General features: G+C 56.7%; 1 protein-coding gene across 1 annotated transcript; it reads right to left on the minus strand.

Moving 5' to 3' along the window:
* Positions 1-15,028: 15,028 nt before the first annotated feature.
* SNX33 (sorting nexin 33) lies at positions 15,029-25,247 on the minus strand. Its single transcript, XM_068990932.1, has 2 exons — positions 22,881-25,247; positions 15,029-16,371 (listed from the first exon to the last, which is right to left on the minus strand). The coding sequence occupies exons 1-2, from the start codon at positions 24,340-24,342 to the stop codon at positions 16,118-16,120; spliced, it is 1,716 nt and encodes a 571-aa protein (XP_068847033.1). The 5' UTR covers positions 24,343-25,247; the 3' UTR covers positions 15,029-16,117.
* Positions 25,248-25,713: the final 466 nt, after the last annotated feature.

The raw sequence follows: 25,713 nt of genomic DNA on the forward strand, positions 1-25,713 counted from the left end.
GGCCTGGCCTGGGCCCAGATGCTGATTGGGCCAGGGACAGGCTTGCTCGGGCCCCGGCCCCATTGCTCCCATACCCTGGTGCTGTCTGAGTCTCCCCAGGGCCAGAGAGTCCTGGGGATACCAGGGTGTGGAGGGTGCTGGGAGAAAGGCCCAGGGATCCAGGACCAAGTGGAGTCGAGCTGGAACCTCTCCAGCTCACTTCTGGCCAAGAGAACTGCAAGGGACCGAGAACAGAGGCAGGCTCGGAGTCAGTCCCCTGCCCTGGAGCTAGTGTGGGTGATCAAAACTACAGCGACCTCCTAGATGAACAGGACTCTGAGTCCTGGGTCTGTGACCTTGGGTAAGTCACACTTGACCCAGGCTGCTAAGAGGGCAAGGAGCAGAGAGGGATGGCGGGGACAGATGGGGATTCCTGGATTTTCCACTCTGTGCCAGGCCTCCCCTCATCTCTGCCCCAGGATGGGGAGGAAAACTTCTTCCCCTGGTATTTCAGGGAGATGCTATTCCCTGGAGCAGAGAGCAGGAGGAGAGGGTCCCCCCTACTCTCTCAAAAGCATAAGCAGTGGAATCATATATCCAGGGTGCCAGGTGGGTGGGTTGCTCTGGGATGGTTTTATTTAAGGGGGATTGCAAGGAAGCTATTTAACATGGTGCTGAGCCAGCCCAGACTGATGGAGCCCCTGGAGTAAGGGTTGGAGAAAGGTCTGAGGCCAGCTCACTCCCAAGGCCCCAGCTTGATGGGTGATGGCTAGGCGAGAGTGGGTCTGTGGCCCTGAAGAGGGCTGAGCTGGGGAGCATACAGGGTCTCAGGCCCTGGAGTGCTGCAATGACTGTGCCCTTTGAGGACTGTTGGGGGTGGGGGGGTACTTGGGGGCACTGGGCTCTGTGAGGCCTGGATAAAAGGTGCTTCAGAGGCTCTGGACAGCTGTGTGTTGTTTGTCTGACCATGCACTGGGCCCCCGTCCACGCTAGCCTGCACTCCCCCAGGCCTGTCACCAGGATAGATGGGACCTGAATTTCCACCTTCTGGAGCCTTTCAGATCTCCTCTGCCTCCACCTGTGCGGGCAGGTGGGCCAGTCTTTGTGGGATGGGGCTTTGGTTCGGTAGAGATAAGCTAGGCCCTCTCCAAGGAGCTTGAAGAAAAGAAAAACAAAAACAAGAAACATTCAGAGCCCCAGCTGTAGATGTCTTAGCCTGAGTTTGGGGCTCCACAGCCTTGTTTCTCTGTCCACCTCTCAAGAGGTTGGAACAGCAAAGATGGGGAGAGGGGGACTTGGGGAGGGGCACAGGGCCAGGGGCAGAGGGGGACTTGGGGATCCCAAGGCTGGGGCATGGGGCGAGGGATAGAGAAGGACCACCACAGGTGCTTCTGCTTGGTTCCCTGGAGATTTTCCCATGGAAGGTTTCTGCTGGTCTCAGGGTTTCCCCAGTGGCTCAAGGGTAAAGAACCCATCTGTCAGTGCAGGAGGCAAGGGCTCAATCCCTGGGCGGGAAGATCCCCTGGAGAAGGAAATGGCATCCTACTCCAGTGCATTCTTGCCTAAGCAGTCCCATCGACAGAGGAGCCTGGCAGGCTACAGAGGACCCAACGAGAGGACCAAGAGTGCTTCTTTCCAAAGGCAGAGCAAGCGGCAAGCGTTCCAAAAAGTCGTCTGTCCCTGTAGCCAGAGAGAGACCTGAGACAAAGCATCCTCAGACGGTCTTTCATGAGTTGCCAAGGAGCCACCACTCTCTGGTCCTTTCCCTTCAGAGGGTCTCCCAGGGTCATGGGCAATGGAGACAGATTCAAGGCCCCAGAGAAGAGCCCAGGCCCTGGGAGCAGGTTGAAGTCCTCAGGAGAAAAACAGCAGGAAAGTGGTCTGAGCTCTGGGGGCACGTGCGAGGAGAGGGCAAAGGGAGGGTAAAGGGAGGGGCGTCTGGGACCTGAGCACAGCTGCACTGGGGGTGAGGGCCCTAGCCAGCCTCTGGCAGCTCAGCAGCATCACCTCTCTGCTATTCTCCACATCTGTAGCATCTGAGCCAGGAATTAGGGCAAGAGAGGAGATTCCCTCCCCGCCACGCTGCTGTCCCTGGACCACCCCTCCCCACGATGCCCTTCACATCTCAGCATCCAGCCTCCTAGGACTTCCCCTACTCTCAGAAGTTTTGGGAAGGAAACCTGGAATCCTGGTAGGTCACTGCAGGAAGGGCCCCCAGAGGACCCAGGGGGACTAAGAGGGCAAGAGGCTTGTCTAGAGTCTCGCACAGCAGGCAGCCATGCGTGCGTATTAAGTCACTTCATTCTGACTCTTTGCAACCTTACAGACTGTAGCCCACCAGGCTCCTCTGTCCATGGGGATTCTCCAGGCAAGAATTCTGGAGTGGGTTGCCATTTCCTACTCCAGGGGATCTTTCCAACCCAGAGCTCAAACCTGTGTCTCATGTCTCCTGCATTGGGTAGACCAGAACCCTGAGCACAGCCAGCTCCTCTTGCCACACTGAAAGCCTCCCCCTCATGGAAAGTGGCCAGGACCCATAAGTAGCGGCTCTGCAGAGATCCCTCTGTACCCGGAGCTCAAAGTCCTGGCTCCAGCTTCCTTTTCAAGCCTGGCCTCTCCAATCCACCCCACGCCAGCCTCACCCAGGGGCCCTGCCAGGGGCGTCTCCATGCCACGCCTCTCTCTCTGGTCTGCTTCTCTCCGGAGTTCAAGGCTGCATCCTCGGGGCCCTGATATCTGGGGCCAGCCTCCACCCAGAGCAGCCAGTTTCCCTGGGAGTGTAAGCTGAGATGAAGGTGACGGACTCGCCAGGCAGGATCTGGCTCGGCTCGGGTTCCCCCAGGAGGCCTGACGACACCCTCTCTGTTCACATGGCCCAGCCTGCCCTGCCCCCAGAGAGCTGGCACAGGCCGATACTGCTCTTGCTCCTTCAAGCCTGGGATGGACAGTGGGCTGCCACCCAGGCGTTGTGCCAGCGGCTCTGCCGGGACCTGGGAGAGGGTCTTTGACTGGCACACCATCTTCAGAGTCCATTCTAAACGCGGGGCCTCAGTTTATTAGGTAAACCCCCTTGCCGATTTCAGGTAAGCACCCCCAACTTAAGGAGGTTGCTACCCACTTTACAAAATAACTCACCATTCCTTCATTTAAGGAGCTGGTTCCTCCCAGGCACTGAGAATAGTAGCCAGCCTGTGTACAAGCACTCAGGAATGTCCGGGAGCCTCTGACCCTGTTAGACACACACACACAATGTGGGCTTGTGCTCACAGCTGCGCACCTTCAGACCTTCAGAAACACAACACAGAGATACATACTTGCCTATGTACCCCCTATACACACACACAAACACGCACCTACAGGTACACAAACTCCAGAGTTGAATGCCCCTTGCCTATAGTCCTCCCACAGTCCCAGAAGCTGGCCACGTGGGACCCGGGATATGCGGCCCATCACCAGGTCCAAACTCACTTCCGCACTGTGGGGAAGATGGTGGAAAGGGGTGTGGGGAGCAGGGTAGGGCTTACCAGAGGGGCCCAGGTCCCCAGCTTGGAAGAAGCCTTGCCCACCACCCTCAGTGGTTTAGCTTCTTAGATGCTAAAAAAAAGGGGGGCTTCCTTTGAGCCCCTCTCCTCATTCTATGAGCTGGTCCTTTAAGTTGAGTTGCTGGGGTGGCTGTAGAACCCACAGAGCTGGAACCATTGTCCTCCAATAGGAAACAAGAGAAATCGTCCTCCTTCCCCACAACCAATCTCTCCGGGCCAATGGGAACGGCCAAGGGTGTTAGTATCTTCCTCTGGGCCCTGAAGATTCCAGATCTTAAAGGGCTGGAGGTCCCTGGGCAGCAATGCCTCCCCCAACTTCTCAGGTTGGGTCTGCTGTTCCTGGCTGGCACATGTGAGGGGGCCCTGGCAAGTGAGTGGAACCAAGATGCAGGGACCAGACGTGCTGGACCCCTCTCTCTGCAGCCCCCGTCCCATCCTAGGTCCTCTCATAGTTAATGTCATCCCTGGGTAATCACCGCTGGGATTAGTCAGGCATTGGCAAGGGCATTTGGTGCCAAAAATCCTGTGGGAGGTGCAAACAGAAATATACCCAGCCCTTCCTGAAGAGCCCCAGACATGCCAGTGAGTAACTACCACACCATGTGTGCCCTAACCTAGTGGCGTGAGCTGGCTAGTGCGGGGAAGCCCAGAGTGGGAGGGCCTCCGGCTCTGGCTGCTTCATTTCTCCTTACAGAGCGCCGAGTCTTTCCATGGCAGGAGTAGGCACGCAGTGCTAATGCCGAGCATGCCCAACCCACCTCCTGCTCACATGTCCATTCTCAGTGCAATGAGGTACAGTATTTAACTGACAGCTGTTGTCGTCATAAAAGGTGCCAACTCCTCGGAGAGCCCCCTGTGGCCACCAGGATAACTGGTGGGTGGTACTGTGTTCCTTCACACTTCAGATGTCCTGGGAGTCCCTAAAGAGAGAAGCAGCCCTTGTGTAAATCAACCAGTGGCCCAGAAGTGACTTTTCTACCTTAACATGGCTCCCCTGGCCCCCAACCTAGGAACTGCCAGCTCAGGTAGCCCTTAGCCTGGAGCTAAACCCAAGGCTTCCTTCTGAAGATTTGTGAGGTCACGAAGGGCTCAGGTGTCGGTCCTGAAGTCCAAATTAGCTAGGTTGTCTAAGTCCTTGAAGCAAGGGAGGGTGAGGCCGGCAGGGAGGTCTGATCCAGCGAAGAGAGTCGGCAAGGAGTTGCCCACTCCCACTCTTACCTCCCAGCAACAGACAGGTCCCTGGACAGTGCAGCAGCTCGCGCACCAAGCCGTCTGCGATCTAGCCCGTCCTTCCCTCCCTGGCCCCTCCCCACCTGCAGAAGGAGGGACGAAGAAGGGAGGTGTCCAGCCAGGGTTACGGGTCAGTGCATCAGGTCTCCTCCAGGGTGGGACACAGCAGTCAGGAGAAGAGGGAAGAAGCCGCTAGCCGGCTACCTCCCAGCCTAATCAGGAAGTGGGGCTGGGCCTCCCCAGAACTCTCCATCCTGTAGAGGGTGGGGAGCAGGAGGGGCTGGATGGAGGCTTCCAAGCTAACTCTTCTGCCCCCACCAAAATAAATGCTGACTCTGACCTCCAGCCTGTGTGCTGCCCTGCTACTGGGACTGTCTTTGAAGCACCCAGGTCCCCTCCCCTCCCAGGTCTCAGAGGCCCCCAGCCTGGGAGAAGGTCCCAGCCTTGCAGCCCCTGCAGAAGGTCTACACCTTGTAGGAAACAGTTCAATGCTGTGTGCTCCCTCGGGGCAGGGTCATGTCAGCCCAATGCTAGGCATGCCGAGATGGTCAGGAAACATCTATTGCCAGAATACAGCCCCTCCTCACAGACCCAGAGGTCTCTCACACCAGTCCCACCCAGACCTCCTTTCCCAGCTCCCCTCATCCCCCAGGAGAGCTGATAAGGCTCCCCGCTGCTGCTCCGGCTCCCGCCTCCCCTCTTGAGCCCAGGCAGACCTTGGGTTTCTAAGGGGCAGTTTTGACTCTTTCCCTCCCAGACTTTTCTCTGTCCCTCCACACCCGAACCATGGCTCGCTCCCACCCAGACACCTGGGTTCTATCTGCTCAGAATCTCATGGGCAGAACACTTTGACCAAGTTAAATGTGGAAGCCCACCGAAGAGAGTCAAAATGGATTACACAGGGCAGGAGGGGGGAGACAAACTAGAACCCCTACACTCAGGCTCCCCTGCTACTCCAGCCCCTTGCCAGAACCTTCCTGGCCCAGCTGGTCTAACCACTGCGAGACCGCCTGCATTCAGCTTGGAGGCTCAGAGTCCCAACCTTACAGGAGTGCCTTGCCACAGTCACACAGCAATCCGCTGGCAGAGCTGGGCCTCCTCGAGTCTCCAAACCCCTCCAGGTGCCAAGGATGCCTCTCCCAGCAGTGGGATTCCTGGTTCCCACAAAGGCAGCAGAGCAAACGCAGGTGGGCCAGGGCTGCCAGCCATGCTGACCAGGGCAGAGACCGCCAAGAACCAGAGAGCGGCAGGGGGAGCCCTGTTGGGTCCTGTTGAGGAAGGTGGAGCCTATTGTAAAGGGCTGTTGAGCAAGCAGGCAGGTGGGCGAGGCTGGCAGAGCCTGGGCACTCCTGGAAGGCGGTGACTCAGGCCGGAAAGGCCCCTTCTGAGTCAACCCAGCTAAAAGGTTGCCTTGTGAGGGTGTCACCTGCACAGATGGCTGGGGCAAGGTCTGAGGACTCCGAGAAGGTTCCAGGCCTCAGGACCTTCGCCCTTCTGCCCCACGGTCTGCCGTGAGGACCTCAGAGTCTGGGGGCAGAATCCATGAACTGAAGGAGGGAGGGCAGAGATGGTGACTGTGCCTGCCCAATAAACTTGTGCAAGTCCACCCACCTGTTGTAACTCATGATGGGATCATTGCCACTGGAGAGGACGGAGCCAGCTGGGAGGGGCAGGCCGCCCGCCTTCTGCCTAGAGCCCCACTGCTTCATTTCTGCCCCATCTCCTATCCCTTCCGGCGTCTGTGCAACGTGTCCAGCCAGAGGCCCAGGCCAGCTCCCGTTCCTCTGCCTGAGTTAGGACCTAGCAGAGCAACTGACCAAGGCTTCGTTTCAAAGGGTCGTGGCTGTTGCAAAGCTCTTAGAAGAGCCCCGGACAGTGAACTCAGTACGTGTGTAAACAGTCAGTAAATGTCGACACTGTGATGAGTCGCTGTTGTAACAGCAGTTGTTGTTGGATTGCCTGGCGTGGATCCAGCATGTTGTAGGTGCTTCCAGGTTGGTGTTGCTGTGATCTTTGTCATTTATCACAGCCGTCACAGTGCCTGGTGCACAGTAGGTGCTGAACAAATGTTCGGTCTTCATGGAAGGCCAGATGCATGCATCCCCCACCTGAAGAAGATGGATGTGGGAGCGTGTGCTTTGTTGGGCTCGGGCAGGGAGAGTAAGGTGTGCAGCAAGGGGGCCAGGTTCTGGGTAAGAGAAGCCAGCAGCCCCACTCTGACCTCCCGCCTCCCCATTGAGTCAGAGGACTTACCTGAGGTTAAGTCAGAGCATTGAGAGGGAGGAAGATGATGCAGAGCTTGAGCAAGGAGGACACAGGCCCTGGAGCAGACAGAGCTCTGGGAGCAGACTGAGAGACACTCCTGTGGAAGCCGGGTCTGAGCAGAAGCAGCCCCCAAGAGTAAGCCCAGTGCTGGGCTGGAAGCACTCCTTCCCACTGCCCGTGCCCCCAGGGTCCACCCCTTATGATGCAGAACCAGGGTAGGAAGTTGGGGGCTCTGAGACCTGGACCAGAGCTCTGCACCCAGTCACCCCCAGTGTGAGTGGCCCTGTTTACCCAATTACCCAGGAGTCACCCAAGGAGCCTGAAGAGTTGGTCAGGTTGGAACATCACCACCCGCGTACGTATGCACCCCACACCCCACCCAGCCAAGGCCAACAGGGCAGGGTTGCAGTGCCAGAGAGGGAAGGAGGCTGCGCGCTTGGCCGGCTAGGACAGCACAGCCTCCCGCTAACCAGAGAGGAACAGGGAGGGGCTCTCTGCTCTGGCCTTGAACCCAGCCCTCTAAAGCGGGGGCGGGGTGGGGGTGGGGGCAGGGGATAGGATCTGATCTCTCCCACCCATTCGCACCCACACTTTGCTTAGGAAGAGGGAACGACTCCCCAGAGCAAGTCACTGGCTCCTAGGGGGTGTGGGAGATGACATCAGGGGAGAAGAATGCATTCAGCCATCAGCTGCTGCGGCAACACACACGTGTGTGCACACACACACAATTTAAGGGACTGCCACATGAGGCCGTGCATGCAGACATGTGCCGACCCACTCCCTGACAGCAGCCGACCTGTGCAAACCAGAACCCACACACACCTTCTCCCCAGAGACCCAAGACACAGCCATGTCTGGTCACCAGCTATGAGCCAGGCACCATGCTGGGCATGACAGAGTGACCCCAGGTCCCCTGAAGCCTGTCTTCTAACAAACAGATACATTTAACATCTAACTTGCAGAGGAGATGGTGTGATAGCTTGAGTTTTCTGGAAGCAACAAATGTGGGGGAGTAAGATACTGGCCCAGGGCTGATAACTGTTGAAGCTCAGGTATGGACACACAGCTATCCATGATACTGTATTAGCTTCTCTATTTTGTATATGCTGGAAACTTTCCAAAATAGAAAGTTAAATACATGTACATATATAATTGGCAATTGATAAGTAAAATGAAGGGAGGGGAAAGGCAGGGTAAAGATACAAAGCATTAGAACTAAGAAGTCAAGGAAGGCTTCTCCAAGGAGGTGACGTTTTAAGCAAAGACCTGAATTAACTGAGGTTCAAAATACACAGACATTTGGGAGGAAGAACAATTATCAACCCTGGGCCAGTGTCTTACTCCCAGCATCCCTTGCTTCCAGCAAACTCTAGATATCACACAGTCTCCTCTACAAGTACTTAAAAGTGCCCAAGTTAGATGCTAAATATAGCTTTTTGTTAGAAGTCAGAAAAAAGAACATTTCAGACAGAGGGGACCCACAAATGCAAAGGTCCTGAGGTATAACAAGCTGAGAAATAGCAGCTCGGTAGGTCTGGAATTCTGTGACCAAAATACACAGGATTCCACAGTGAGATCAAAGGGGCCTTGTGGCTGTGATAAGAGTTAGGAATCTCTCTTAAGAACAGCAGGATTCCCTGGAGGTTGAAAGCACGGGACAGATGTGATTTGATTTAGAATATGATCTTAAAAAGCACTCTGGAGATTTCCATGATGATCCAGTAACTGTTAAGAATCTGCCTCCCAATGCAGGGGACGCGGGTTCAATCCCTGGTCAGGGAACTGAGATCCCATGTGCCGAGGGGCAAGTAAGCCCACAAACTACAACTAGAGTATTTGTAGTAGCTGCAAGGAGGTGCCCACATGGGGTGGCTACACATATATACACCCAACACAGCCAAACAAATAAATATTTAAAAAAAAAAAAACAAACCCAGCTCACTCTGGCTCCTGTTAGATCTTCAGGAGAAGGAGAAACAGACGTGTTTGGAGACTACTACAGTAGTCTGGGCAAGCATAGCACTGGCTTGGGACTCATGGCGAGATGGTGGGACAGATCCAGTGTGGGATCTCTTTTGAGGAACTTTGCTCACAGGTGGATGTGAAGCGAGAAAAAGAGAGGAGCTAAGCATGATTCCCTGATAGCTCAGTTGGTAAAGAATCTGCCTACAATGCAGGAGACCCTGATTCAATTCCTGGGTCAGGAAGATCCCCTGGAGACGGGAGAGGCTACCCACTCCAGTATTCTTGGGCTTCCCCTGTGGCTTAGTTGGTAAAGAATCTGCCTGAAATGTGGGAGACCTGGGTTCGATCCCTGGGTTGGGAAGATCCCCTGGAAAAGGGAAAGGCTACCCACTCCACTCTTCTGGCCTGGAGAATTCCACGGACTGTATAGTCCATGGGGTCGCAAAGAATCGGACACCCCTGAGCGACTTTCACGTTCACTTTCAAGCGTGATTCCAAAGCAGGACCTGAGCTTGGAAGTGAGGGCTGAGGACACAGTGGGTAGCATGTGTAGCCGGTTGACTACAGGCACAGAGCGCCCGGGTGGGGACCTCACACCTAGCGTCAGCCCCCCAGCAAGCACACAGGGGGACACCAGGCACAGAGCCCTCACAGCACCCCTGCCTGCCCCACCCTGCCCCACAGAGAAGCCCCAGGACTACAGCCCCCGTGCTCTCCACCTCAGCCTCAGCACCCACAGGGTCCGCAGTCCTAGCATTTCCTTACCAACCCTCACCACTGCCTCCCATGTCGGCCCCTCGAGCAAGGAGCCTCCTGACTCACTTTCTTCCTGGACACCAGAACCCAGCCCCCTGCCCCTGGCCTCATCTGTCCAGTCGCCTCCAGATCCTGCTCCCATATCCCACCCTAAGGCAGATTCTTTTACCTCCTGAGCCATCAGAGAAGCCCACAGAAAATTATCGCTCAATAAATATTTGCTCAGCGCTCACCGTGGGCCAAGCCCTCTGCCCTTCCACCTGCTGCCTTGAAGGCGCACAGTCACCTCCACCAATCCCCACCACCTCCCCACTGATTCCCCTCGATTCCTAGCACTCCTGCACTCGCTCTACCACAGGACAGTTGCCCACTCACCCCAGCCCACCAACCAGCCTGCCAGCCTTGGAAGGGCACCTAGTGCCGTGGGAAGGGCACGGCTGTGTCCAGGCAGAAGTCAGTCCTGCCTGCCACCAAGCAGCTGCACCGTCTCATGCAGGTGACTCGTTGCCTCTGAGTCTCCGTCTGCTGGAGAAGTCCAGAAGTGGTTCTCACCTTCCAGACCATGGTGAGCAAGGAGACAGTTCCCGGGAATACTGAGGCCAGTGCCCAGCACGGAGCAGCACGTGTCAGCCATTCAATGGCTGCTGTTGTGCACTTGGGCCCAGCCCTGACATCCACCCACTGTGTGGCCTTAGAGGGCTCGTCCAATCAGTTTTCTCACTCATGTAGTAGGGTAACGGTATTCCTGGTCCTGCCTGTCTCTAGGGCTGCTTGGTGGCTGGTAATCCCAGCTTCTCCTTACTGGGCCCTTGGCTATGTGCAGGCACTGTCCGGCTGACGTGTTTGGCTCATAGATCCCTCCTAACAGCCATCTGGGATTCCTGTTATAAATGGAGAAGCGGAAGCATGGCAGCATTAAGTAACATCCTGACGACAAGCAGGTGTGGAGTGGTTTGTACTCAGGCTCAGCCACGTCGGTCCTGCCTCTGAGTGGTGGAGGGAAAGGGCCTTTGTGTCTGGGGGGCAGCAGGGCTGTCTGCCGGAGCCTCATGCTACCCTCACCCAGAGCACTCCTTCCAATGGCAGCCAAGGGACTAAGTCAGCCCAGGAGAGGCCTCAGTTACCTCCAGGCACCAGCCAGCCCCCAGCTCCTACCTTGGGCATCAGTCATTTGCCTCCCCACCAGAGGTAGCCCAGACCCTGGGACCCACTCACACCAGCTCTGCTACTCTGCACCTCCCTCACTGGGCCTTATTTCCCGGTCTGTGAAATGATGCTGATTATCTCTTGCATATTGGGTGGTTGTGAAACACTGGCCATCCATTGTCCACCACGGTACTGCTTGCCCAGGACATGGTGGATGGCCCAGATGCTGGGAGATCCAGGCACAGTGGGGACTTGAACCCCTTCCCAGGCAGAACCAGACCTCAGAAGACAAAGGATTCCACAGGGTCTTTAAGCAGCTTCCCAGAGCACCTCATGCTTGAATGTGTGGTGGAGGCTGTGGAATGATTTTGCCAGCTGCTTGAGGTTCCCTGAGACCCACAAGGTACAGGGACAATTGAGGGAACCTGGACTGCCCCAGACTGAAAAAGGGCCAGACACACGGAGGCTTAAAGGTGGGATCAAAGGAGCAGGTGGTGAGAAGGCAGGAGACTGGGGAAGATGAGCCAAAGGTCCAGTGCTAACCTGGGACCACGGTGGGCACACAGGCCCAGTGCCAGGGTCCAGGGGCTCTGCAAGACCCACAACAATGTTTGTAGCCAGGTAGACAAAAAGTAGCAAAACACCAAAAAGCAAAAGAAAATAAAGACAAAATCAAAATGAATAAAATTTAATTAAATATCTACACGACAAGACATTGTCAAGTAATTAACTGAACCCAACTCAAGTAGGTATATATGAATGACCTTTAATGAAGAATGCAGGCAAAATTTCATACGAGTGATAGGATCAGGGATTCAGCTTCTAAAATTCAAAGTGCCAGGGGCCTGCCTCAAGTCTTCAAATGTGCCAGCCCCAAAACTTACATGCCTCCCTGGGGAAAGGAGGGTCCCAAGATTGATTTCAGATTACTTTTCTATTGGGTGGGTTAACGAGAAAGCAAAAGGGAAATTCAGGTCATTACAGAAAAATGAAGTGATGTTCCTCGCACATGTTCATTTGTAAATGGAGACCCTGAGTCACTGCAGACCTCGCTGTGCAATGCTGCCCTCAGCCTCTTCATCCCTGGGGGGCTGGCGGGACTCACCCCACCCTCAAAGTCCCTGCACATTTCAGCAGTTAGTTTGCCAGCCTCCCATTCTTTCACACCTCTGGAGCTAAGATCTGCCAACCCCTCTGGAGTTAATCAAGGTGACTTTAGGGAATGAGGCCAGAGAGCTGGGTTCAAGTCTATCCCACCTCTGACCCACTGTGTGACCCTAGCCAGGTCGCATCCTCTCTTGGGCCAAGCCTCAGTCTCTTTGTCTGTGAAATGGCATAACTGCCTACCAGGGCTGCCATGTGGACCAAAGAGGACTCAACTGTGTGAGACACTGCTTTTTAAACAGACTAGACTGCACTGGGGTTTGACTAACCAAACAAAACCAAAGGGAAAAAGCTTTGCCAAAGCCCGGAGCGGGGTTTCACAATCAGCCCTTCTGAGCTATATCTGGGGGAGGTGAATTTTTATGCTTCCTCATCGTCTTTTTGCCAAGGCCTCACCATCTCCTCTTGCCCCAAGCAGCAGAGAGAGGGAGCAGAGCCACAGTGGTGGGGAAGCAGGTTGGGGTGGGTTGGGGTGGGTGAGGGAGCCAAGCCGGCTTGGCTCCTGGAGGCCTGAGTCAGCGGGCGGGCAGGCAGGGCGGGCCCAGTCCTTGCAGGCTTGGGGAGGAGATGGTGCAGGAATGTTCCTCCCGCCCAGGCCTGGGACTTGCCCACCACATCCTGGCTCTTAGATGTGAGATGCCTGGAGCTTTGTTGAGTGGGTTCAGCCAGGGGCCTTCAGAGGCAGCCTGGCCCCAGGGACTGCCCAGGAGTGGCCAAGGCCAGGCCACAGAGCCCACTGGGAACTGGTCTCTGACCCCAGAGCATACCCCATCCCCACTGGGTGATATAGCCAGTTTTCCTGTCTGTGCAACGAGGAACTGAACTTGGTGGTGTCAGATAATGAAGGATCCGGACTGGTTCCCCCGGGAGGTGGTGCAGGCCGACTCTAGAGCATCTGTGCGTGTGCACCTTCGCTATGTGCGTGTGTGACTTTGTGGCCATGCATGACTTGAGTGTGTGTGCCACTGGATGAGTCCTGCGTGCACAGGACTATGGTGGGGCTATGAGTGACAAAGTGACTGAGACAGACAACATGCATGTGGGTGTGGGCAAGTGTGGACGTGGCTGGGAATGTGTGACTGTTGCACTGTGGCTGGGAGTGCAGGTGTGTCAGCATGTGACCATGCATGTGTGTGTGTGTGTGTGGAGCCAGGTGTGACCTGTGTGCCCATGCACCTGTGAGCCCCTGGACCTGGGTGCAGGATCACAGAGCCATCCCCATTCTCCAACCCCCATATGAGGCCACAAAGCAGACTCCTTCCCTGGGCTGGGCCAAGACAGGCTCGGGGTCCCTGCCCCCCACCTCCAAGTCCCGGTAGCTGCCCAGAGCAGAAAGAGAGGCCTTGTTTTCCACCCTCCTCCCAAGGGAGGAAACTGGAGGCAGCTGGGTCCAGTTCAGTCTGGAACATCTGCCCGGCGTGTGACTGAGGCCAGCCAGTAGGCCCAGCCACTACCAGACTGGCCCCCCATGCACACTGGTCCCCCGGCCCTTGCTGAAAGAGGCTGGTCAGCCCAAATCAATCTCAAATTCCCCAAGCACCCCAACCCACACAGAGGGAAGGGCTGTGACATCCCTGCTTCCACCACACAGACGTCCGTCCCAGCCTAGAGACCTCAGAGGCTTGGCCCGTCCTTCCCTTCCTTTAGCTCACATCTCGATACTTTTCCTATGTACAGCCCCTCCTGAGAAACGTATCAGACTAAGCCCCCTCACCCTGAGGATGGAAGGTGTGGGAGGTAGCCAACCCTCTTAAGATACACAAGAGGCGACGCTATTCCCAGGGCAGGAAGCGTGAACAAGCGGACTCTCCAGGCACTGGTGTTAAGAGCATTCCCATCACTCAATACAGATGAGTCCTGGGAAGCCCACCCCCTCACCCCCACCTCTCCCCATGGTCAGAGAGCTCACTGCAGGAGGCTGCCTAGAGGTTGAAGCTGAGAAGAGGTTAAGGGTGGGAAGGTCCTCAGATGGACTGGAAAATGAAGGAAGGAGGGCAGGGAGGAGAGAGGGGAAAATTCCACAGAAAGTCCCAAATCTGACCTAATTTTGACCCAGGGCCAGGGGCCCATTCCAGAAGTTCCTCTGAGGACGCTCTGCCCCAATCAGGGAGCCTCTGCTGCCTCTACCCGCTGTACCTGCCACCCCTTATTCCATGTCACGGCCATGAGCTCCCGCAGCCCCCAGCCCAGCCAAGGCCTCCCCTGATGCCTGGACCCCAGCCGCTCTCCCTCCACCCAGTCTCCACTGCCCCCAAGAGAACCTCGGCCCCCCAGGCCTCCTCTTTCCTGTGTGCAAACAGATTCTTGTCCATCCTGCCTAGGACATACCCAAGGGAACAGCTTGGGGGTCCACCTCACTTTCCAACCAGGAAGCCACTGCAGGGCTAGGCACCCTGTACTGGACAGCCCGGGGAAGGACACAGGGTGAGTCCCACGCCCTCTCCTGGACTGGGCTTTCCTGGGGGCAAGGCTGGGATATGCTCTCCTGGAGAGACGAACCCCCTGTCCAGACTGTCCCTTCCTCATGCGACCCTCAGTCCTGGATCACAGAGCAGCAGAGCCAAACCCCTGGCAGGACTCCACCCATTTGAGAAAAGAGGAGAGTGAGGTCTCAGAAGGGTCTGCATTGAGCTGGGGTCCATGGCCACCCAAAGGTCCCCAGCTAGCCCCGACCACCAGCACGGCCCTCCCCCCACCAACTTTTGAGGTTCTGGAGTGAATGCTGTGCCCATCACGACCTCAGAATCTGGTCCAGCTGCTCCCAGGGACAACTAGGGCTCCACCCTTCCATCCACCCTCATCCCCCGCCCAGGGATCCAAATAAGGAGTCATACTTTTGTTATCTTAATTGGAAAAGGTTTATCAAGAAAACAAGAAAGAATGAAGATTGAAGCAGCAGCAGCCAGAAATAGCCATGACCTCCTGGGAAGGCCAGCAGTGGCATCTGTCAGTTTCTGACCATACTCCGACCTGGGGGTGTGGGAAGAGCCCCCTTGAGGATGTAAACGTGAGTGGGAGACAGCACAATCCCACCAGGACCTGGATGGCATCACAGTGAGCCTGGTGATGGACAGGTGGGCCTGGGATCCCTGGGGCGACAGGTAAGCTGGCCCCTGGGAGCCGGAGGTCCAAGCCTGCCAGGAGTGTGACAGCTATGGCTGGTGAACTCAAATACCCAGTAACCTGCGGATGTCCCCTCCAGGCAGGTACCACCAAAATCCTGGGGTCTGTGGCTTGTCTCAGCACCTTGAGCCCAGGGCAAAGGTGGTCCCCTAGCCAGGGGGTGATGGGGCTCAGCTGGTGAAGGGGGAGTCGGGAGGGAGTTGGCCTGCAGCCCCTCCTGTGGGGTGGGGAGGAGTGGGGCAGGGACAGGGGCATGGGAGCCAGGCAGATCCCCACCCTCTGTCACACAAGGGGACACACCAAGGTGCCCAAACTTGCTGGGGAAAGACAAAGGAGAGGAGAAGAGGTGTTTCTAGGCCTCCACAGCTTGTCCAGGCTGTTCTCCTCTGAATGCCTTCCCCGTCCACTGTCCCCACTCACTGTCTGGCAGGTCCTTGTCATCTTTCAAGACATACTGCTCACATGTCACCTGCTCCATGGAGTTATCCCTGAACGGCAGAACAAGTGGTCCCTTCTGCAAGCTTCCAGAAGCCCATTCCTTACCATTGATCATTCTGTATTGCCCCCGGCTGTTTCTGCATCTGACCCCTACCTCAACTGGGGAAAGAGCAGGCATGTCGTAGCCCTAGTTGCCCAGTGTCTGACCGCAGCAGGCCCGCGTGTCTACTGAACGAATGAGGGGGAAGAGGCCAGGTGAGCATGTGCTATAGGCTCCAGGGGAAGCTAAGACACTGGCCTGGCCTCAAGTGACTGACCAGCAGCCCAGGCCTGGGCCTGGAGGGCTCCTGGCCCAGCTCTCATCCCTGCTGTGCCCCTAGCTCTAAGGGGTGGGGGACTTTCCCAGGGATATTCATGACTCCTCCAAAGGCCACCCCCAACTCCCCACCCTCCAGGCACTGCTGGTGTGGGAAGGCCCTGGGGGCGGGGCGAGGGCCTGGGCCACGTGGTCAGAGGCTGTCATACATGCGCAGCGTCTTCTCCAGCTGCTGGCCGACCCGCTGGTAGAACAGGATCTGCTGGCGCAGGTAGTTTTGCATCATGTGCTTGAAGTCGAGCTCGCGGCGCTGATGGAAGTGGTTCATCTCGGCCTGCAGGGCAAAGCCCACCACGCGGCAGCGCCGGCGAATGCCGTCAGCCTCCTCCTGCGCCATGCGGCCCTCGTCACTCATGCGCTGGCTCTCCTTCACCTTGGCGAAGGCGCCTGGCACAGGCAGAGCGGAGGTCAAGGGCGGTTAGGGCTCTGGTCTCTCCCATTAGCTCCCTAACCCCGCCCTGAGACCCTTAGAGGGCAGACAGTAGCCTCATTGGCTCAACTCGGGCCTCCCTCCTGGACTCCAGACCCATGGTCCAGCCACTTGATGTCTCCACCAGGATGTCCCCCGAACCCTCACCTTCAGCATGTCCTAAGCCAGACATACCATCTTCCCTCCCAACCTGAGGCTACGCGAGCAGCACACACCTGACTGGTCACAGCCCTGCTAGCTGTCCTGACTTCTACAACCAGGCTGTCCCCATCCACCACAGGCCTCATCAGCCCTCATGCTGGTTCCCCATTCAGCTCAGATATCACCTTCTCCAGGAAGCCTTCTGGGCAGTCCCACTGCATCAGGCGCCTCGCCTGCTCCCAGGTGTCCTGGGCTTCCCTCTACCACAGCTCTTACCTCTCTGTGGTTTTTCTGACTGCATCCCTCCAGGTATGAGCTCAATGTCTCTAGCACCTAGAACAAAGCCTAGCCCACGCAGATTCTGACATGTGTCTGATAAACTGATTCAATCTCACCGGATTGCTGCAACAGGCCCCCCACGGATCTCCCCACTTCAGTCCCAACCTCTGAGAGGTTCTCCATAGCACCTGAAGAGCAGCCAAGCTGACTCCAGGTCTCCCCGGGCTTCCTTCTGGCCTGCAGAGCAAGGTCCCCAGTTCTCCTGGCCTGGGAGGCCCTCTGGGAGTTGACCCCTGCACCTGTTCCGCACTGACCCCATATTCATCAAATGCACCCTTTCTCTCCTACCTCCCTATCTCTGCCTCCCGGATCCTTTTGCATAATTCAAGGCTCTGATCAGGTGCCACTCGCACAGGGAGCATCCTTCTTCCTGCCCCCATCACACTGCTGATTCTAAAACACAGGCTGAAAGGCCACCTGGAGTTTTCCTTTGTGCGTGTCTCTCACATATAGGCTCTGCTCCCTCCTCACCCCAGTCCCCAGGCAACTAGAGGAGGCCATTGTCATAACCAGGTGACAGATGGGGAGTCAGGGGATGAACCTGCAGAAGGGACCCAATTTGGAAGAACCTGAATGAATCAACAAGCAATTGGTGAAAGGATTTCAGTTCTGAATTAACAAGCACTTGACTGATTCTGTGCTGAAGCCAGTGGGCAGTTGCGGAGCCAGGGAGGCAGTGTGCCTGTGCCTGGCAGGCATTCCTCACAGGGCTGTAGGGAATCCACAGTGTGAAGAGTATGGAGGTGGGCAGGCTTGGCACAGAGGACAGCATGCTCCTGGAGCACTTCAAAAGCACCCATTGCACATGAGTAACAGGCTTGTTTTCAATGCTTCCCACCTCTTCCTTAAGGGGGAGCCTCTCAGGGACCTTTGAAACGTAATCTGTTTACTCTCAAGTTGTTCAGTGCATTCAGGACGCATTTACTGAGCATTTACTATGTGCTGGAAATAACCCTGCCTTTAGAAGCAGTACCCACAGAAGATGGCAAGTGTGTGGCTAATCGGCAAATAGTGGCATTTCGGGCAGGCCGACTCACATTTGCAACACTTCCAGAACTGCTCACACAGCACCCAAAAGAACTCCACAGTGCCCAGCTCCCAGCCCACTCAGTCCTTTCAGCACCGTCCTTGAACCACCTCTCCTTGCCTCTTGTTCCATCCTTATTGATTCATTCAGATTCTTCCAAATTGGGTCCCTTCCCCAGGTTGATCGCCCGGACCTGGGCAGAAGGAGAGGGATTGACTGTGGGACCAAGATGAGACACGCCCTGAGAGGCTTCAGAACTGGAGCAACCTTAGAGGACAGCTGTCCAGCCCCTACCCCCATGGCCACCTTCACCTCCACCACCACGCTGGTACTCTTCAGAGGAAACTCAGGCCCTGGTGGGAAAGGACTTGTCCAGGGGCTCCCAGCCTCCTTCCTGCCCACAAAGTGCGGGATATCTGGCCCCGAGGGAGCCCTGCAGAGCAGGAGTGGACACCACTTCTACTGCAGGGAGCCCAGGCCAAGTCCTCCAGGCACATACATGAGGCGTCCAGACAACGGACTCAGGAATCGGAGAAGGTCCCAAGGGGTAGAAAGAACCAGAAGAAAAAAGGTAGAAAATAGCTAGATAAAGAAAAAGAGTTAGGCTTCAGCAAAGGAAACATGCCAGCCTGGATTCCACCTTCCTGAGAAAGTCCGGGACGGACCTGCATTTAAGAAGCTATTAAAGGCCTTAAATAGCCCATGGACTTGGGCTTCCTTGGTGGCTCAAATGGTAAAGAATCCACCTGCAACGCGGGAGACCTAGGTTCGATCCCTGGGTTGGGAAGATCCCCTGGAGAAGGGAATGGTTACCCACTCCAGTATTCTTGCCTGGAGAATTCCATGGACAGAGGACTCTGGTGGGTTACAAAGTCCATGGGGTGACAAAGTGTCAGACTTGACTGAGCGACTAAGCACAATCCCATGGCCTTAGAGGAAAGAAACTGAGGCCCAGATAATAGGAATGAATCTATTGCAATTGCTAGGTATCCACAGACAGGCAGGGAGCCAGGGATTGGGGGGCAAAGGCTATGGGGGCCAGAGGAGGCCCCACCCTGCTCTCTGTCACCCTCCACCCTGTGACTCAGATGTGGGACTGGTACCAGCTAACACTAACGCATCCCAGAGACAAACTGGGAATCAGGGCTTGGGCCAGTCCCCCCTCACCCCACCACATTCCACCTAGGACTCACCCTGAGCTGAGGACCCTGGGCACCTCCTGCCCTGGCAGTTGTCCTATAGACCAGATCCAAGAAACAGGGACGGGAAGGTTGGAGTTTCAGATCCCCAGGGTCTCAGGCATATTCCCTAAACTCCCCCATGAATCCATCTTGTCCCTACCCTAGGTTGAGGGCAGAAGGTCTGGGTCCTAGTCCACTGTGTCATCCAACAAGGACTGCACGTCTCCTCACTGTCAAACGGGACAGGTTGGGCTACATATGATGCTGCTGACAGCTGCTCAGGGTAGTATAGCACTTTCGAGTTTCCACATCAGTAAAATGGGATAATGATGGTCCCTGCCTTCTAGTCAGACCAGAGGTTTAATTGAACTAATCCATTTAAAGTACTTGGGATGGAACTCCAGGAGCTCCAGGATAAGAGCTCCAGATGCTTTGTGCAGCTAGGTGCGAACTGCTTTTCAGTCACAGCCAAGACCCAGCTGGTGGTGGCTCGGGGCCATACGATTCTTTGTTCATGGGAGCCTAGGAGGGGAGGCAGAAGGGGAGCTTGGTGATGGCCCAGAGCACAGAGGCTAGACCCACCTATTCCCCCAGGGTAGAACTTGGTCCTGCAAGGGCCACTTTGCCTTGGCCAACCTGTGAGCACCATGACCCCTCCGTGCATGCTGTGTGGTCCAGGGCCTGCCTCCAGGCCACAGAGGATGCCAGCTGAGTTGGTACGAGAACACCCAACTCCCTCCCTGGTCCTTCCCCTTCTGGCTCGTCTACCCCAGGCACCCACCCCTTAGGGAGCCCCCGCTCCCATCTGTCTGACACAGTGGCTACAACCTGGCTGTGGAGTTAGAGACACTGGGGCTCCAATTCCTGCTCTGATCATCAGCCCACCTCACTGCCCCTCATCTGGGAATGGAGGGGCCCACACTGACGTCTGTGGTTTGTGATGAGTCTTAGGACAGAGTCCTGCCCTGGCTGGCTCTCAGGCAGGGGCCCTGGACAGTCACTGCTTCCCCTCGCTGTCCCAGATTAGCTATTATCAAGGCTCGCTTTTCCCCCCACAAGATTGCCCTGGTTTGGATGATAAATCACATGGTTACCCTTCTCCCTATAAGAGAAACCCCTGGACTGAGCTCCAGGGACTGGGCTGGTGGGCCGACAAGGCTGGTGGGCTTCACCTCTGCACCAAATGGGTTCCATGGCCCATTTTCCTAAGCTTTTTCAGGAGAGGAACCTCAATCGGGGTCACCTCAAAGACAACATTTGTCCAAATTCTGGTCTCCTAAACCCTACCAGGCCTCCTGTCTCCTTCCTTCCAAAGCCTCTCCCACATGCTCACCATGTTTTAGAGTATATGAACAGGCTGACAGCATCCTGGGCACCCAGGGCCCACCTTTCCTGCTCCTCCCTCTGTGAAAGGTCTCTATCCACAGGGCCACCATGGGACTTCTCCCCCCAGCAGGCTGTGGCTCCCCAAAGCCTGCCCAATTCTGTCTCAGCCAGAGTCAAGCCCCACTCCCTAACCACTGTAGTAGCTGCCTCACACAGGGCTGGGAGTGGTAGTACAGAGCCTAGAAAGAAGAATAGCAAGCCCCAAAGCCCTTGGCCGAATGGGGAAGGGTCCTCTGGTTAAGGGAAGGTAGGTGTGGCCTCTGTCTGAGGTTGAATACATCACCCACAGAGCGCCACTGGCCCCTCATCTTAGCCTCCAGTGGAAACTCAGAAGTGGCCTCTCTCAGCTCTGTGCCCCTGATTCAGGGCCAGAAAGGCCAGGCTGACTTTATCCCTCCTGCTCTAATGGGAGCCTGGGAGCCCTGAGTCCAGGGTTGCCTTCCTGTTCTCAGCTCTCTCCTGTTCTCTCCCTGGGTGGAGGGTCCCTAGCCATGCACGTGAGCAGCTGTTTCATCACTGCCCCTGCTCACCTTTCTCCTGCTGCCCACACAGGAACACGCCATCCGAGGAGCTGGTTGAACCAGCTTTCCCAGGCCCTAGTGCAGCAGTGAGCATGGCTCTACTTCCGCACAAGGCGACACCTACCCCAGTGGGCCAGCCGGCCCCAGCCACCATCCCTGCCCTGTCCCTCCCCAGAACTCAGAGCCGAAACTAAGGCATCGTTCTGTCCTCAACCAGACATTCTCCAGGACTCTCTCCCCCACCCCACCCCCTTGAAGGCCTGAGAGCTCACAGTGTCCACTCTGTGTTACAGACTGAGGAACTAATGCCCAGAGAGAGGAAGGCACTGCCCAGGGACACACAGCAAACTGGGGGCAGAGCCAGGACCAGAACTCAGGTCATGTCTCCTGAAGCTGAAAGAAGGGAAGGAGGAAGAGAGGAATGTGGAGAAGGAAAAAAAAAAGCAGAGAGGAGAAGGAGGAAGAAGAGACAGTAAGGAGAAAAAAGAGTCTGGAAGCTGGAGAAATTCTAGAAGTGAACCTCTTAAAGATGGTTGGATGGCATCACTGACTCAATGGACATGAGTCTGAGCAAACTCGGGGAGATAGAGGACAGGCAAGCCCGGCGTGCTGCAGTCCATGGGGTAGCGAAGAATCGGACACGACTTAGTGACTAAACAACAACAAAGGGGAACAAGGCTGGTTTACTACCAGCGACCAAGGCAGGGCGGTGATGTCTGCTGTCCCCCAGGCTCAGCGCAGAGCCGGCTTCCTGGCCCCGCCCAGAGGAAACCTCTCCACCAAGCCAGGCCTGACCTCAGGGCTCAGGGGCCTGGGAGCCAGCCCCACGCCCTGCAGACGTTCTTCCTGAGTTACCAAGCAGCCCTGGGGAGGACCACACCTCCCTCTTGCCCTGCCTGTAGTCCGCAAGACTCAGCCACCTGCCGGGTCAGCTCCTGACTCAGTGCTCAGGCAAGAAGAGAAGCCAGGCTCATGAAGGGGGAATTGGATGGACCATGTGGGCAGTGACCTGGACCCCCGGTTTCTCCCTCAGCCCAGTCCGGGTGCCCCTCGGTGACCCGGGTATGAGTCACTTCCCTGGCAGTTCCTTGACAGCCCCACAGTAACAGGGACCCATCCTGTCCCTCCCCTAGGGAGGAGACCGTGAGAACTGAACACACGGCTGAGCTTGGAAGGTGGCCAAAATGCATGTGTCCTTGGGGAGGTGCAAAAGGAAGGGACAGTCCCAGCTGGCCAAGGACTCCTTGTGCAGCCACCCTTCTGTGGACCCAGCTTCTTCATCTGCAAAATGGGGACAGCCAACCCTCCTGAACACAGATAGGGAGGAAGCTCACAGATAGGATGTACAGCCATGAGAACAGTCTCTGAAGTTGCAAAGGCAGGGAGGTGAGCTGGTGACAAGCGGGAAGACAGGCTACGCTCTGTGCTTTCATTATCTGGGTCTGTGCCCATGTCCCCCACAAGCCTGTGGGCTCCTCAAGGGCAAGGCCTGGGCCCTGGTCAGCTCCATGTTCCCAGAACCCAGCCTAATAACTTGGAGAACTCAGTGTATAATGGGTAGACAAGTATATGAGACAAAAACAGAGAAAATAAATGAATGAATGAGTGAGTGAGTGAGTGAATGAATGAACAGACAAGAAGGTAAACAGTGAACTCCAAGAGGACAGGGACCAGACCTGCCCATAAATATCCCTGTACCTAGAATAGTGCCTGTCATCTACTAGGTGCTCAACACCCTTGCTGAATGAGCAGATGAGACAGCGACTGAAAGACTAGCTGAGCCGCTCTGCTCCATCTGGGCCATCCTCATAGCCCCTGTGCCCTGCAGAGTGCAGACGCCGTCAGGGTCTCCAGCCCACACTGGCTCTTACCTTTCTGCAGGTGGATGATGTCGGGGAAGTTGGAGAGCAAGCCCTGGTAGAGAGACAGTGTGTCGAGCATCCGGAAGAGGTCATTCTTGGGCTGCTCCGCGAACATTTCACCAACCATTTCATAGGTTCGGCCCGTGTGAGAGATGGCGCTGTTGAGGGCCTCAGAGCTGAAGGGGGGGTCCATCTGGAAGGCATGGCTGATGGCCTGGAAGGCATTGCCCAGCTTCTGGAATTCCTTGCGGAAGCCCCCCACATGCTTGCGCACCAGCTCCGAGGCCACCGTGCTGAGCTGCAGGACACTGTCGTCCATCTTCTTGCTGAAGGCTTTGAAGGTGTCTACGCGGTCCTCCACATCCTGCAGGTCCTGGTGCTCTGTGGGGATCTGGAAGGTGAGCAGGAAGCTGGCACCCACCATCTCGTCCTTCTCGGCCCGGCGCTTGCCCATCTTCCACTGCTTGTCATCCAGGCAGCTGAGGAAATGCTGGAAACCCTCGTACTGGGACAGCACAGGGTGGCTGGTCATGTGGTCCATCCAGAGGATGAGCCGCCGCTTCCGCTTCTCAATAAAGTCCTCCTCAAAGCGACCTGTGGCCTGCTTCTCCGGGAGATGGGGCACCGAGATGACAGTGAATTTGTGCAGCAGGCGGTTGTAGAGCCAGTCAAAGTGTTTGTAGCGCCGGTAGACAGGTGAGCTGGCGTGGGTGGGTGTGAGCTTGTAGGAGATGTAGCTTTTGATGCCCTTGAATTTGGTCTGTTTGGTGGGGTCCTCCACGGAGCACGAAAACGGATGGGGGTTGGCCTTCCACTGGGGGCCATGAGGGCCCATCTCAATGGAGTATGTCTCAGCGATCTTGGCCATCATGGGCACGTCACCCAGGATGAAGGCCTCCACGCCAGAGCGCACAAAGCACGAGAAGCGGTTGAGGTTGCGCCCCACCACGCTGCCTCGCTTGGCAGATGCCAGGCTGTCCTGCCGCTCCAGGGGTGGCTTGGGCCGGAAGGCCATGTGTTGGCTGGGGTAGGCACCAGGGTAGGAGAGGTTGAGCGGAGGATGCCCGTTGGTGCCCAGCCCACCAGCCCGTGGCTCCTCCACCACCGTACATCCATCATCCCAGTCATCCCAGTCATCGTCATCGTCCTCCTCGAAACTACCCTGGTTTGACAGAAAGCCACTGCCGCCGCCACTCCTGGAAGTGTTGGAGCTGTCATACAAGCTGACCTGGGTGCCCAGAGAGCCTGCGGGGCTGCTGGAGTAGTCGGCATGGTTGGAGCCCATGTCAGAACGGAGGATCTCCACGTAAGAGGCAGGGAAGAGCCCGGTCTCCCCACGGCTGTTCTGGCCCTGCAGCCAGCCATCCAGCGAGGTCTCGCTGAAGATGACCAAGTCCTCGTCCTGCCAGATGCTGATCTCCTCCTTGTTCTCGCTGCGGAAGTCATAGAGGGCTCGCCCTTTGAGTGCCATGTCTGGGCCAGTGGTAGAGAATGATGAGGAGAGTCCTGCCCAGAACTGAGGACACTTGTTAGGGTGTCCGAGGATGCACGAGCAACTCAAGGCTGGCCACAGCCCTCGGTCTCTCAGCCCTTACTGCGGGGTCTGAGCACCCACAGAAGGTATCCAGCCTCCTCTCTTCAAAGCAATGTCCACGGCCCAGAATCGGCCCTACCAGGTCTGCCCGCACATGCCTGTGAGTCGAGAGGGCTCATGTCCCTGGTCTTCCTCCCTTCCTTCCGCAGCCCCTGCAGGAGAGAGTCTCTCCTCCTCCCACTCCTAGAAGAAAAGTCAAGTGACTCGGAGAAAACCAGCCCTGAGCAGGCAAGAATTCGACACTCTCCGCTGGAACAATGTTCTAAAATAGAAGAGAATCACTTGGAAACCACCGTCCCAGAAACTCCGGTAGCTCTGGCTCCCAGCTCCTTCTGGCTCCTCCAGCCTGGGCCTGGGGAGGCTCTCACATTCCTCTGCAGATCTCTTTCCTCCTTCCTCCTCCTCTTCCTGGGCCACTGGGTTTTCAAAAATCCAGAAAATCCAAGAGGGGCAAGGAGAAAAGCGGCAGCCTCCTGAATCGAATCCAGGGGTGGATGTGTCCGGCTTCACAACAAGCCAGGCCGGGAAAACAAGGACTGAGGCTTACACAACAGGCCGGCCAGCTCTGCGACCCGGCGGCCCGGCCCGGCCCCCAGCCCTCAGCCGGCTCGGGTGCCCTCTCCCCGCCCCCAAGCGGCCAGCCCCAACCCGGGGGAAAGGAGGGGACGCGACGAGGCGCTCGGGCGACTCCTGGCCACTAGCTGAGTGGCCTCTTTTGTCTAATTCCTCAGCAGTTTCTGAGCCTGAAGATGACCCTGATCTGAGTCCAAGGACCCTCGTCCAAAGGTAACCGGCCCCGGAGCGCTGGACGTAGACCCCCTCCTCCCCCTCTCGCGTGCACGCACACACTCAACAGGAGTTTGGAGAGTGAGCTTGGAGAGCTGATGGTGCGGCCGGCCGTCTGTCCGGCCGTCTGTCCGGCCGTCCTCCGCTCTGCCCTGCGGGATCCCGCCGGTGGGCGGCGGCCTGAGCCCCGAGCCCGCGTTCTTCTCTAGCGTTCGCGGCTCCTCGGCGCCGCCAGCGAGAAGCCAGATCCAAAACAACAGAAAAAAAAGGCGATTCCGGGAGGTGGCGTCCCGAGGAAGGAGGGAATAGCCGGCGGGGGGACGGGGAGGGGGGGTTGAGGGGTGGGGAGAGGGAGGGAGAAGGAAAAGCAGGCTGGGGAATTGGGCAAACTCCGCGGCACTTCCTTGCGTCCTGGCTGGCCAGGGACGGCCCGGCTCCGCCCTCCCGCTGGCCTGGGACGCA

The sequence above is a fragment of the Capricornis sumatraensis genome, chromosome 19, assembly GCF_032405125.1.
Source record: "Capricornis sumatraensis isolate serow.1 chromosome 19, serow.2, whole genome shotgun sequence".
Classification (NCBI taxonomy): domain Eukaryota; kingdom Metazoa; phylum Chordata; class Mammalia; order Artiodactyla; family Bovidae; genus Capricornis; species Capricornis sumatraensis.